At 50.4% G+C, this 14,524-nt stretch overlaps 4 protein-coding genes across 4 annotated transcripts; 1 reads left to right on the forward strand and 3 right to left on the reverse strand.

Moving 5' to 3' along the window:
* Positions 1–1,671: 1,671 nt before the first annotated feature.
* On the reverse strand, positions 1,672–6,465 carry CI109_100281 (uncharacterized protein; the record flags this gene model as incomplete). Its single annotated transcript, XM_032003055.1, has 7 exons — positions 1,672–1,992; positions 2,051–2,211; positions 2,268–2,424; positions 2,492–2,824; positions 2,881–3,410; positions 3,465–3,951; positions 4,003–6,465. The coding sequence occupies 7 exons, from the start codon at positions 6,463–6,465 to the stop codon at positions 1,672–1,674; spliced, it is 4,452 nt and encodes a 1,483-aa protein (XP_031862862.1).
* Positions 6,466–7,909: 1,444 nt separating this feature from the next.
* CI109_100282 (uncharacterized protein) lies at positions 7,910–9,714 on the reverse strand (the record flags this gene model as incomplete). The annotated part of the gene is made up of 4 exons (XM_065966748.1): positions 7,910–7,979; positions 8,047–8,746; positions 8,804–8,958; positions 9,026–9,714. 4 exons carry the CDS (start codon positions 9,712–9,714, stop codon positions 7,910–7,912), a joined length of 1,614 nt encoding a protein of 537 aa, XP_065822820.1.
* A 454-nt stretch (positions 9,715–10,168) lies between these two features.
* On the forward strand, positions 10,169–12,332 carry CI109_100283 (uncharacterized protein; the record flags this gene model as incomplete). The annotated part of the gene is made up of 7 exons (XM_032003053.1): positions 10,169–10,263; positions 10,369–10,505; positions 10,651–10,760; positions 10,821–11,041; positions 11,108–11,832; positions 11,890–12,078; positions 12,145–12,332. 7 exons carry the CDS (start codon positions 10,169–10,171, stop codon positions 12,330–12,332), a joined length of 1,665 nt encoding a protein of 554 aa, XP_031862860.1.
* A 329-nt stretch (positions 12,333–12,661) lies between these two features.
* On the reverse strand, positions 12,662–14,308 carry CI109_100284 (uncharacterized protein; the record flags this gene model as incomplete). Its single annotated transcript, XM_032003052.1, has 7 exons — positions 12,662–12,706; positions 12,788–12,958; positions 13,031–13,402; positions 13,459–13,521; positions 13,688–13,966; positions 14,120–14,203; positions 14,258–14,308. 7 exons carry the CDS (start codon positions 14,306–14,308, stop codon positions 12,662–12,664), a joined length of 1,065 nt encoding a protein of 354 aa, XP_031862859.1.
* Between the last annotated feature and the right edge of the window lie 216 nt (positions 14,309–14,524).

Here is a 14,524-nt window from a genome sequence, read left to right on the forward strand (position 1 = left end):
AGCCTAAGAGACGAGCACGCTCGTAATCCTCCCCGACGACAATGAAGTTGTCCGCTGTGGGATAATCACCCTGTGGGGTGCTCGGTGAATCTCCCCATGTCTCGTCGACAATTGTTCCAGTATTGCTGTCGTCCACCAATCCTGGGTTACGGCAAAACTTTGTGTATGAACCAGGTGGGCCTTCATTGCACACACTGCTGCCTCTGTCGCCTTCTCTGTTGTTTTCTTCACTCGTCCTACTGCACGACTCGTTCCCGATTATACTCGTCCATGTACACCTTGCAATCCAAGCTGAAAGTCCCTCATCCCCTTGCGAACACAAGTGGCCTTCTCCGTTGCTTGTCCTGACCTCGTATCTGCGTTGACTCAGAGGCGTGTCCGTCATTGATCTCCGATCAGAAACGGGAATGAGGATGATATCGCCAAGATTTGGTTGGCCCACGAACGAATCAACCCCACCCATGAGTGCGACAGAATGTTGGCATCCCGTCACTCGACATGAGCCTGTGAAGCCTCCTTGGCTACAACGTTCTCCAGGAGGATGAGTATAATGATTCAACACCCATTGGGTGACACTATTGAAATCACTGCCCAATCGCTTTCGAAACCAAGGATCTTTCTCCGCTTCACTCCAACTTCTCCCCCTGGTAAAGGAGGTAGATGACTTCTTCCCAATGGTATCAGGTACGTTCTGTCCCTTCAGAGTAATATCGAGTGGACAACGGTTTGGATCACACGAGTTAAACTTCATATCGTATTCTCGTCGAAAGCATCGATTCGAGGGATCGAAGTGATAGTCGACAACCAGGTTGAGTGCGAGATCAGGAATGTGTTTGGGATCAAAAGGGTCTAGGTCGGACGAAACGGGACGACTGAATGACATGTTGGGTGGGTGTATTTGGGTATGTTAATAGCAAAGGACGAGGTGGCGGTGGTGGAGATACAATATACCCATACCCACAGAATGTGGACACGCTCTAACAAGGATTCAGTCGAGATTATATCACGGTTATCCCACCGACCACCGACGAGAGACCCGAAGCCAACGCAGGGAACCGGATTCAAGAAGCACAACGCGATGTAGGAAGACCATGACCGCTCTGATCGCCATCGCCACAGGGTCGAAGCTGAAGACCTAGTTTGGAGCTCACGCCCGGTGTTCCCCTTGACGCTCAAAGGATTGACATCAACCTATGTCTTTCTCCAAGATGTTCCATCGTCTGTGGCGTTATAAGAGAAGCTCGCCTTGCCTTCATAAAACGGCTAGCTCGGTCTTCCAAAACAGTTCTTCCCATCCAATATGGTGACTACACGTTCCAGTTACGAGGTATTTCCCTCTAAAGACAAGCAAGATGCAGTACATGGATCCGACTTCGACGAAACAACCATTTTCACACAAGGTTGTGAGTAATTTCACATCTTATGGCACACCTGGAGAAGACAATCCAGCCCTTCGAAGACGTTCAAGTGACTCGTTCTCCCTGTGTCTGCCTTGCTCTGCAGTATTAGCTTATGCGAGCACAATCAGTACGCAAAACAAAGTCAAGACCATTTGTCAACGATGCTCGCTCCTCTGCAGACATGGTCATAAGGTTCATGAAAAGGTGTATTATACCCACTATAACACTATAAATTATAAGCTACAACAAAGTGTCTACGATCGACACGTCCTCATTCTTCATCACCATGTCCGTGCCCATGCTCGTGCCCATGTCCATGCTCATGAGGCGCGTTCGAGTCCCTTATTCTCGCTCGCATCTCTCCTTCCTTCTTCCACTCCTCCTTCTCCCACTCATCGTACTCCTCTTTATTATCCATCCATCTCTCCTGGACATCTCTCACATCTCCACCTGCTCTTCCTACGCCCATGGCCGAACCAAAGAGCGCTTGCGTGTTGACCGCGTTGGTGCCATCATCATCGTCATTGGGAATGAAGATGTAACCTGTCATTTTATCGACGAGTCGAACAATGTTGATCATGGAAGATTTGTCCTGAAGCCACAGAAGTCAGTACGTCGTAAATGCTTTCGCGATCAAGTTTAGGACTCACCTCCACAGCCAATGTCTCGAAGCCAACCAATCCGAACCCTTCCACTAATTCCACCATGGCTTTGTTCAATTTGCCAAACTTTGCAGCTCTAGGTTCCGAGTCGAGCTTGGCGAGCAGATACGACAGATCTTGCACCTCAGTATAATAACTTAGATCGAAGGCTGCGTTACTCAGGTCAGCTCTATCCAACTAGTCCGTTCGAGCCGACATTACTCACGCAATTCGCCGTAAGTCGAAATCAGATCGATCTTGCTCAAGACATTCAGATGTGGCATCTCCATCTGTAGCATTGCCCGAAGAGCGAGTAATGTGACGGAGATGAATTTCGACGCATCGGTAATATAATGAGCGTCGCTGAGGTGGACCGCGGCGAGCTGAAGTCAAGCAAAAGATTAGTCACGACTCTTTGTCGCTATACACTGCGAAGAAGACTTGACTCACACGATAATCCATCTTCATCAACTTCCCCACTATATTCTTCAGACTATCATGATTCGTCCAGATCTCCACCTGACCGGGAGTATCAAACACCACATATCCATTCCCCTTCTCTTCTCCTAAAACCTCGTCTAATCGCTCAATCAACCAATCGAGATTCGCTTCCAGATATTCTACGCAATACAACATTGCTCCGTTCGGTCCTAATCCATATTCCTCCATCACCGAATCGAGCGTGATAAGTTCCGTGATAGATATCGAACATGGGTACGGGGGATTGGGAACCGCGGGATCAAGATTGATTATGTGGACTGGGCGACCGAGAGCTGTGAGAAACTACTCTCCGACAAGGTCTCAGAACATGAAGAGGTGGTGGGTATGCGATTACTCACCTGGTGAAGACCATGGCAATAGGTCGACTTGCCCGCGCCAGGAGGTCCAGTGACCAATTGTCCAAACGCGCTAGCGTGTTTCACCGGTGCTTGAGGTAACTCCATTTTTGTCATATACTGTGTTGTGGCTGAAGGCGGACTCGGGAATTCATCAAAGAAGCTGACAGCTGCTGATCCTCGACGGTCGTGACCTGGATTAGGTGATGCCTCCACTCCGGATTGTTGCGTATTCGGCGAGAGGCTTGTAGAGCGATTTCCCTGAGCCGGAGACAAGGTGAATGTCTGAGGGGATGGCGTAAAACGTGTCTGCAAAGGCGAGAGTGTGTCGGATTCAGGTAATGGAGGCGAACTTTGTGGTCGTTGATGGAATGAAGAAGGTGGAGGAGCATGAGTGATGATTCCAAAAGTTCCAGGCGATAAAGGTGCGTGAGACCGAGAGAGGCGGCGTTTTCCGTCGGGAGTTACCTCTGTGGCACCCGCTGTGGCAGCAAGATTTCGAATGGTTTCAAGCGATTGAGGAAACGGGAATTCTGCATGCATGCGTTAGTGTCGGCATACCATGCGAAGTGATGCATGCCACTCACCACTGCCCTCCGCGACAACCGGCATCGCAGTCGCATGCGTTTCATCGCTAGGATCCTCCGATCCACGGCGCGACACCGTGGCTTCCGGTGTAACCGGTGGTCTATCAGCGAAAGGCGCGAGAAGTCTCGGTGGGCTGATCCGCTCTTCGTCTTCAACAGCCGCATGGAGCGCCGGTGGGAGGCCTGAATATCGCTGTGCATCCTCGCGTTGCTCTGACGCGATGTTTGGCGTGGCAATCTCCACTGTTGAGATCTCACTCCCGTCCGAGGGTCTTCGAACCTGCTCTTCTGACGGAGGAGTCGGTGTCCTCTCAAATCGCTGGGAAGTTGGAGATTCAAGGCCGTATCCTAAGCCGACAGTACGCAAGTTCGATGGCACAGCTCGAGGTAGTGAAGATGCAGAGTGACCAGGCGCATATCGATCAGGGATGGGACTCGCCGCGGAGAAGGAGCCATTTCGGTCCGCAGGGGTCCTGAAGAACAATCCCTGTAACGAGTCATCAGCATGTTATCTATGCTATTACCCAATCTCACTCACATGGAAATCACCTTCATCTAGATCTAAGTGTGGACTGGGTGTCTCGCTTGGTGGCGTTCCGCTCAATCTCATCTTTTGTGCCGACAGCGGTGTTGATCCTCCTGACCCGCCTTCTATCGATCTCCCCCATCCTTCCGAGGCATCCGTGTACATCGTAGCTCCTGATTTAGCCGTATCAGAGTGAGAAAAGTCAGGTCGTTTGACATCCAAAAAGTCGAATACTGGGCCGGTCTTACTGCGTGGCGAGGGCATCGTGCTGATAGGATACGCAAGCGGCGGCGATGACACCGCGCGATGCATGATGGACGGGTCATTCTCTGGCGGTTGAAGTGAGATCTTCAACGGAGGTCCGGTGTGCTGGTGGAAAGTGCCGGGTCCGCTAGCTTTGATCGATTCTCCTGTCTTTGGACGAGTCTGGAGTTTTGACTTGGCAGGATTGACATCGGGTTGGTCCAGAACACTGACACTAGCAGCTCGACTCCTGCCAATGGCCTCCTCCAAAGCTGTTTGTCGACGGGGTGTATCTTTGCGAACAGGCGAGGGGCTGGGAGAGGTGATTGCGGATGAGGTGGTGGTGGTGGTGGAAGCAGAGAGAGGGGCATTTGTCGCGACGTTGTCTCTTCGACGATAGGCAACCGGTGGTTGTGCGGGCGATTGAAAGGCCCGTTTAGTCCTTGCCCTCTGTTGCTGTCGTGCCAGGAAGGCTCTTGCATGTGCAGATCCACTGTCAGCTTTTCTGCCCATTTGCACCGCTGAGAGGGGTTCGCGTGAGGTGACCGGTTTCGTTGCCATTTGCTGCCCAGCTTGTGCTTCATCTCCTTCATCACTGTGTTGTGGTAAATCAGGCGATATAGCTACACCAATTTCATCAGAGAGGGGTACGAACGGTCCGTAAGAGGGCAGGACAGGCGATCGCGCTTCGTCCGGTAATTGAGGCAACGGCTTCGTCATATCCAACGGAGGTGGCGGTTTGAATGTTCCAGCTCCTTCGGCCAGCGCTGCTCGTCTCGATGCGCCTCTGGTGATGACGACCACGCCACCACGATCAGCCACGGAGGGGTGTCGAAATTGCAAGGTCTTTGCTGGTGGAGCTGAGGCCGGAGGATATCGAGAGTCCTGCCTGGCAGGTGTAGCAGGCAAGTGCTTGAGAAGCTCGGGGTCACTCCGCGAATGGGAATGTCGAGAGAAGCTCGGTAAGGAATCGGACCGTCGTCTGTTTGAGTGGAAGGGATCGTTCTGATCCTCGTCATCATCGCTGAAAAAGCCTTGACCAGAGGAGGAGATGTGTCGATGCTTTAACGATGGAGGAGGATTGGCAAAACCAAAACTCGTTGGCACGTTCTCTCCGTTATCACCGTTCGACCTCGTGAAGCTAAGCTGTCTCTTGCCCTCCTTTTTGCTGATCGAGTTGTTTCTCGACATAGATCCGCTTCGTGACATTGATCCTCTCCTTGAACTCCACTTCGATCCGAACGACACGGATCGTTTCCTGCCTTGCGCACCAAGACTGAGGTTCACCAAAGAGCTATTCCGACTTCCCTCCCTATCCCTACTTCTCGCTCTGACACTTCCGATCACGGGTGCTCCAGGTGGTGGTTCAGATTGTCCACCGAAACTCAAGCTTCTCCCTCTTCTTCTGACCAACTCGGCCCAATCTTCTCTCTCCTTCAGTCTCGCCCTGCCAGCCTCTACAATCTTCGCATCTTCCGTTGTGGAGGTCCCGCTACTCGTGCTCCAACGCTTGTTCTTCTCGTCGGGTGTTGCTGGAGGGGTGATGAGGTGTGGTAAGATCTGTGGTCGGGGCAGGACGAACATGTCGCACATGGTAGGAACGGCCCACCGTCTGGGTTCAGTTCTGTACTCGTAAGGGTTAGAATTGTGATGTTGATGCTGGTGATGATGTTGTCGTCGCGGTGTTCTCGGCGCCGATACCGTTCTTGGTTGAGTGTGAGGTTGCGGTTGATAGACGGGATCGGATTCGAGATAGTTCCCGAAGTACGAGCCATGTCCCGCACGCATCTCACGGTTCATAGGTGAGAAGAGCATCTTCGGTGCGTCAAGACCTGTGGGGACGGAAGATGAAGACGGTCTTCGTTGCGATTGCATCATATCCGATATTGAGCTGTACGAAGGGGATTTCATCATTGAATCTTGTCTCTTAGGCGCCAGTCGTGGAGGTGGATCGACATTATACGTGCTCGAATAAGTGTTCGCAGGTGTTGCTGTCGGTCGAGGGAAAGTGTATCCGCGATCCCCATTACCTCCTCCTCCTGAGAACACGCTGAGCAAGTTGGTGTGGGTCGGTCTTGGCTGGACAGGTGAGAGCCCGATCCCACTATCGCGAGTGGGGAGAGATGGTCGAGGATTGTAAGGGATGAACCATTCGTCTGCGCCAGTTGAAGGGCCAGCAGAGCTGTGGGCGCGGGAACGAAGCTTGCCAAAGACCGAGGATTGACGTTCCATCGCAGAAGAAATTGACTGAATGAAGAGGTCTAGAGGATGGGTCTAACCATGAGATTAGGTGGTATGGAGCGATAGGAGTGCATTGATGGGGAAGGGTGGTACAGGTTGACGAGCAAGAAATGTGAAAGGACGGTAGTTGGCTGAGATCAGCATGAAGACTCCTCGTCTCACCTGAACGTTAACGCTCAGACACTCACCTTTTCGCCCTCACAGAAGTGCTCTCAATCACGCGACTCTTCCCTGCCTATAGCCTTTACTTAAGCCTGTCGCTGAGACCAGCGAGGCGAATGCTCGTCGAGCGCGACTAAGTGTTGAAAGGCAATGTTGAAAAGGAGTGTTGGGTGAAACAACGAGATTTATCGTGGTCTGTGTGTTGTGTAATGAGAACTGTGCTACTGATGTAATGTTGCTAAAAGGCACCTTGACACTAAATTATGGGCTAGTCGTTCCTCTTTTGAGTGCAGTCGTTCCGAGGTGATGTGATCGTCGTCGTTGATAAGTGAAGTGAGAATACAACTAAAGTACGATTGATGTTAATGGGCGAAGCAAGTCTACGAAGCAGAGGATGTACAGTATATGATGGTGTCGAGATATCAACCTCCCTTGGACAGCTCATCATCATGTAGTCCAAGAAAGCATCATTGATCTCCGTCTCGTCTCTGCATGCACGCATGCATGCTATCAAAGCCGTAGCCAGAACCCTAAGGGACTGGACCATAATAATGTACCCAAAAGTAATTTCGTTCCTTGCATTCTCCTCTCTTTAAACCCTCTTTACGTGCTTTGCCTGCTGAACCGGAACAGATCCCGAGAGACGCGTTTTTACGGAAATGACGCTGGAGGAGTGAGTGCCTTGCTTCGGACTTGAGAGGTACGCCACTGTAATAATAATAATATCAATCAATCTGTCTGTTTAAAGTGGAGCCAAATCCTATTTTATCCCCTTACCACAGCGTCTTTATGCTGAAGATGAACAGAGAGGCACAGAGGAATGTACACTGCGAGTCTGGACTTTTGTTCATTTAGCATCAACCTGATCGGACCGTAGTGCACTCTTTCCATCTTGACGTAGGTCTTGGAGATCCCGGAACAACATGGCAATGATGTGTGATCGACATGCAATGGTAGATGGGTGGTGCTAAACGTGCCGAGGCACCGAAATGGTCAGGCCAAATTATCGTCGGAACTCAAAAGTGCGATACTATCCAGTCTTCAGTCGTCTGTGAATGATAATGCGAATGATGATTTATGTCAAGGGAAGTCTAGAGCGGGAGTGCTACGCCAACAGGTAACAGGTGACTGACTAACCCTTTCGGGGCTTGTTACCTGACCTTTTCCGAGACATGCTCATGAATTACCCACTTGTCGGATCTTGTGCGTGTATCCCACGATGAATGAGTTACCGCATGCATGTACTGTATGTCTAATCTATGATGCATATGAACTATTCTACCTTCCTCTGTACCTTCATGGTCGACCTCAGATTCTGTAATTTTATTCTCTCATAGTACCATCTGAAGACATTGACAGATTTATCAGCTTCCCCCACTGTACACGCCAAACGCCATAGCGATCACTCACATCGTAGCGAGACTGACAAGACCCAATACACCTCCAGTGCCTACCAACCCTACCCACCCTTTCCAACTCCTCTCCCACCATCCTACCATCGCTAACACCTTCAGTACCGCCCAGAACACCGAGGTCTCAACGACCACTCGTATGGAAGGCAAGAGGTCTAACCATCTCAGCTGGGGTTTACGATGTTTGAAGAATCTATTCGCATGCCTTAAGGCATATGTTATCCTCAACAACATCGCCGCACAGGAAGCTAAGACCAGAGCTTCTTCTCGACTGTGATTGATAAGATTGCCATTGACATAAAAGTTCGGCAAGTTGGTGATCGTCAATAGGGAAGTTGCGAATACAGCGGAAGAAGCGATCATCCATCTTGCTTGGAGTTTGACTTCGGTTGGATTCGCACTTGCCGTATGGAAAGCTTCTGCTACCCCGTTCAAGCTGAGCAAAGGGATATAGCTCGTGAGGTATAATCGGAGGATAGCAGGAGCCGTGGTGGAGTGATATTGGCGTGGAAGGAGAAGCGGACTGATGGCGGGGAAGAGTGGTGGGACGAATGTTGACACGAGCAGTGTGAAGTACAGGGCGAGACGGATGGTCGTGCTGAAGAGCGGGAGTGTGGAGTCGGATGAGAGCGACGAGGAGTAGTGTAACAGCAGTGATTCCTCAACAGGCTGAAAGATGATTCGAGCGACCAGAGAGCCTATGAAGGACAGTTTGGTCAAGGGAGTTCGACCTTGGTACTTGGAATAAGACATACCATAGTTCATAGCAACAGCATAACCACCTTGATCGTTCAACGGACTGATACGTGCCACGGCAATCCTATCCGCCTCTGTCAAGAGGTGCTTGATGACACTCTGACCAGTGTTGGCAGTGGCTAGCGACAGCATGTGAGGGTCAAACCGAGTTTCGCTTTGTACGTACAATGTTCAGCTAGGTCTCCTACACCAACACCACATTCAAAGCAATATTCACTCACCCCACATCCCTTGGGACCAACACCAAGCTCCGTACATTCCATCTAAACTCTCTCAGATACCTGCTGGCCAACCAAATTGCTCCGGCCAACTGTCCAAGCGCGAAACCCAGCAACGCTCTGCCTTCACCTAAACTTAACAGACTCCCCACCGTCACTACAGCTTTGACGATCGCCATGCCTCCTTCTGCCTGGACACGAACATTGAGTTTGGGCGGATCTGTTCTGTGTACTCGGATATAGTATGGCTCAATAGCCAGTTCCACCAGAGCCGAGAGGACGTAAAGTAACAAGGAAAGATGGAATGTCGGTTGTGATGTTGTTGCTCGATCGGAAGTCGTGAGATATAGACCAGTTATCAACGTCGCTATACATAGTCCCAATTGAAGTGGTACGATAGATAGAGCATGTATCTGTCGTTCTTCCCTCTCCTTCGTCTCCTTGGAAGCAATGCGAGAAGTCGTCCGTCGTAGAAGGGCATTTCGGATCCCTTCTCTTGACAAAAAGAGAATGCTCGAGCAGACCAAGTCGAATTGGATCGCAGCAGTGCCGAATACGGAGGGCGAAGCTAGTCGGACGAGCGTTTGATTAAGCCCAAAAGTCAAGAGTCTTGAGAGGAGTTGGAGAAGGACGAGCGACCGAGCGGTGAGCAAGGGGTTGGTGGAGGTGGAGGTGGGGGACGTTTCGGACATGGTGCGAGACGAGGGGGATAGGGAGAATGGATCACAGCCTAAGCAATGGAGAGAGGTTGGGGTTCAAGGGCTTCACTATGATAATGGCCCATTATTCGACGTCGCAGCTTTGGGCGGACGTGGAAAGGGTGTTAGGAGATGATTGAAACGTGGAAGATTGTCTCGAGTGACAAACCGGTTGAATTGAATTATTTTGGTCATTGTCCGAGATGAATCCCGTCCACGCTGATAAGTTACATGATATCATTCATTTCTCTTTCAGCGATTCTACGTATTCCAGTATTTTCATCGCACATCGTAATCTTCGTCGATCAGTAGCAGTTGCTATAGACATCCAACTCTTTCAAACACGAGTTCGCCTAGTCAAGCATCTGTCGCTAGTCCGATTCATCCAATTCGCGTTTGACCGACTGACCGACTATCGATCGACTCCCCTCGGCACAAGGAGGGCAACATGGCCCGCCGACGTGTACCAATCCCTTACAATCCCAGTACTCGAGCCCCTCCCTCAGCTCTCCAGACACGATGGGGTCTATTGACTTATGCTTTGTAAGCTCATTTTCCCGACATGCCCCATCATACTTAGAGCCTGCCGCTCCACTTGACCGCTTCGAAATCGTGATAGTGGAAGCTGATCTAAAGGGTTGGAAATAGCTCCCGATTACCCCCTAGACAATTGCCTTTCTTAGCGGGGTATGCGTATCTCATCATCTATGCAGCGGATAGGAGCTGGATACCGAGCGAAGCGCTTGGTAAGGGTGGGGCGAGTGTACTTGGCGTGTTGAGCATGGGTGAGTGGAGCATGTCTGTCAGAGGTTGAGACGGAAGATATGAAGGCTTCTCGGGGCTGGGCAAAGGGTTGTGGATCACCGTAGAAGGAGGAGAACACCGCATTTCAAACACGCGAACTGGAGCTAATGTCACGTTGCGCGATAGTCACTGGACTATTACTCTCGTACCGATTCTCATCTGCCATCGCGAAATGGGACGAGGGAAAGCAAGTATGGGTAGGAGTGAGAACCACGATTCGAGACGGTATGAGGATGGTGAGTGCATCGCTACTACACATGTCCAGCTCGATCGCTAACTCCTTGCGTGTTATCTAGCTTTCTGTCCCGACAACTTTAAACTCGCAGAGCGCTGTATCTCCCGCTTCGACGACGATCGATCTCGGCGAAGGGGAGCAGGATGGTTCGATCACACCCGATGAGAAAGCGACGAGTGTCAATACGTCAGTCAGAGGGAAGAAGGACGAACAGAGGGATCCGATCGTGGAGAGAGTGGACGAGCTATCGGGTTTGTTGGTAGGGTTTGCATTTGCGTTACAGTGAGTAACCGTCGTTGTATCTTATCGTTTTCCGTCACGTGTAAACTGACATCATTCGTCTAACAGACATCACCTTCACGGATCAAGACCACTGCCTCAACCACCACTTTGTGATCTCCTCCCACCGGCATACCTCTCATCGCTTAAGAGGACAGAAGCCCGTGTACGATTCGCCGAATCTCATGCTGGACCTTCAGGATCCCGATCCCTTTCTTCCATCGACCTGCCGAACGGTACTTCGACAATGTCATCTTCTGAAGCGGACACCTTGCGACCTGGTATGAGACGACGGAGTACTGGACCTCCTACGAAGGAAGAACGAGATTCCGCCTCGGCCGGAGAAGACGAGTGGGATCTCTCCAACCTTCGCGACAGAGCAGAAGAAGCGGTGACGAAACTCGCTGAAGCTGTCGCTCTCACAGCTGGAGCTGGGGGGTTAGATGAAGGAGCTTCAAATCAGGAATTGAGACAACAACTGAATCAGCTCAACTTGCCGGATAAACAGACCATGTCACTCACAAGAGATGGTATTGTGGTCAATACCATGTCTGCGACAAGTGCAGGATCTACAACGACGACTTCGGGATCGGGAAAACCCAAATCGAATCTGTATTTGCCATATCCACCAAATCTACCCCTGGCACTGCTCAAGTTGATGGAAGCGTACGTGATTGGACTAGCAGAGGTCGCTGTCGAAAAGGGAGGCTGGACAGAGGCTAAGCGGGAGAGAGGGTTGGGTATGGTGAAATCTCTCAGTGGACATTTAGGGGAAGCAGAGAGGCTGTCTTCAAGTGAGTCAAGATGAGCAGTATCTGTGAAGCCTTTTTGCTGATCCGTTCCATGTTCAGATCCACCGCCTTTACCCCTCACACTACATCTATCCCACCTTCTCCATCTATATCTCGCAGCATTACCTTGTTCTCTCCTCTGTGTGGTGAAGGGATGGCCTCTGATACTGATCACGCTCATTGCGGGATGGGGTCTGCTGGGTCTCGAAGCGTTGATTGGAGAAGTTGGTGGAGTCTTCGGTTCATCAGGTACGTCATCTCAGTTGCAAATCATATACCATGACCATGAAGGCTGACTGGGTTTACCTTTCGCAGAAAATCATCACCCTTTACCTCGATTCACACAGCAAATACTTGGCGAATCACTCGATGTCTCACCCTCCTTCATGCGATATTATAGAGGCCGAGTGATCTCGCGCGCTGGAGAAGGAGCAGATGAGGTTGAAGAACTTGATAGGAGACGGAGGAGAGGGATGGAAGAGTGGTTGCCTACGTTTTCGTGAGGCACCAAACCAAATAGGGGGAAAACGATGTTGTACGTTGTCATCAATAGTGATGTATAATGAAGATGTTAGATGGTGTATAACGATCCTTTCCTTTGCTCATGTGTTTGCGTACCAAATTGGGTTTATGGGGAGGATGTGGTTGAAAACTAGTTTGCTTGCGAGATACTTTACTAATCATGGGATGTCTAGGTCCCAATGGCAGACATGCAACATATGCATTGTCCAGACGAAAATTTCGTATTTATGCACAACTTTCCTGACCGTATCACTGATACTCCTGACCACCGCTATCTCTGCTTTGGATTGATACATTGTCCTCGATGCGACTATGCAATCTTGTAGACCAACTTCTTCCCAGAGACTTTGCCAGCCTGAGAGTCACAACCCATCCCCACCATATCATCAGCACATGCCATCACTATCACACGTTCAAATCCAAAACCAAAACCCACCTGCATCTCCTTGAACCCATCCGAGACGTCGTCTAATCCACCTCTGATACTGACGGGGTTCGCCTTGATGCCATGTTTCGTGATCAACTCGGCGGTATTGGCGAAGATTGCTTTCCCAAACTCATGATCGTGTTCACTCGCAGGGACGGTGTTTGGTCCGAATTTGAATTCCTATTTGGGAAGGGGACAACGGATTCGATCAGTGAAACGAACCTTTGCATTGACCGTCGATATCACACTCACCTTTCCGAACAGAGTGTACATGACAGTGAAGACGATCTCGATCTTTGGATTCAATTTCTTCGCTTCATCCGTGACTGGTAAGATCCCATTCAACTGTTTTCCTTTCTTCCCCATCATTCCCAATGTGATTCTCCAACTATCACCCTCTGAAATCGTATCAAGGGCGTATTCGACCCCTTCGCCATCAGTGAGCTTGAGAGCGTCAGCGATGGCCTTGTCACCATCGTGGTAGTCTAGAACCTCGTCTGCGCCGTACGACTTGACAAGATCGAAAGAGTGGGGCGAAGCAACACCGATGATTTTATATCCCATCGCCTTGGCTAGTAGAACAGCAAACAAGCCAACGGAAGACGATGCGCCGTAGATAACGTACTGTGTCAGGAGGTGTTAGAATTGGTGCGTCTAGGGATAGTATGCTAGATGCTTACCCAGGTTCCCTTCGGGACCTTGTCTTGAGTAGGGAACTGCTTCTTCTGACTATCGATGAGAGCCTGGGCAGAGAATTATATTGTTAGCAGATGTTCAGCAAAGGGAGGGAGATGGGTATATGTTGGTAAGACAGACTGTCAACAAGAAATATATGCGACTGTGCGGCCCGCCACCAAGTGCTTTCGCAGAGACATCGAGATTGGGATTCGGTTACTGCTCATGACTCACCTGACAAGCAGTGACCCAAGCTACACCGAAAGTTGACGCTTCTTCCAACTTCATCCCCTCTGGTACTTTGAAACACATATCACTATCGATCCTTGCGTATTCGGCATACGCTCCTCGATCCTTGTATATTCCTCCGTGTGTACAGCCAGCGACTTTGTCTCCGACTTTGAGAGGGACGTCGAGCTCTGATCCGAGGGAGACGACGGTTCCTGCGAAATCGCAACCGTTCTGAACGCCGGGTGGTGAGATGCCGGTAGCATGCTTCCAGTCGGTTGGGTTCTAGCGTTGAGCGAACCAGTGTCGTCAGCGATTATGACGGTGATTCGACGAGCGTGCGGAGAGGGACACATAGCACCACAACGATGCGTAGCATGGGACGGGCGTAAGGTGAGACGGTGGAAGTACACGAGAGGTTGAATAACGCTCACTCACCTGCGCGGCATATTCAATCTCCACCAATACCTCGTTCTTCTCCAAAGTAGGCACTGGAACCTCTTTCACCTCGACCCATTTCTCCTACAGATTCATCAGCAAAGTATAGCATGGTGACTAACCTCTGCCCTGACTCACGTCCTGTTTCTGTACGACGGCGCGCATAGTCTTTGGAATCTGGTCTGACATTCTGTATGGTGAGATTGGTACTTGCACTATAAGCAGATCGTGTGTGAGCGTGTGTGTAGGTAGAAGTGCGGAACATTACGACAATGCAGAGTCCTTCTTATACGTGTATACGTCTGACGATGCAACCTTGTCCTCCACATGATCGACCCCACCTCCACTCTGTATCACGTAACCTCTCTGTTCTTTTTCTGTTGATGATTATAAAGACAGAATCTC

The sequence above is a fragment of the Kwoniella shandongensis genome, chromosome 1 (assembly GCF_008629635.2).
Source record: "Kwoniella shandongensis chromosome 1, complete sequence".
Taxonomy (NCBI): domain Eukaryota; kingdom Fungi; phylum Basidiomycota; class Tremellomycetes; order Tremellales; family Cryptococcaceae; genus Kwoniella; species Kwoniella shandongensis.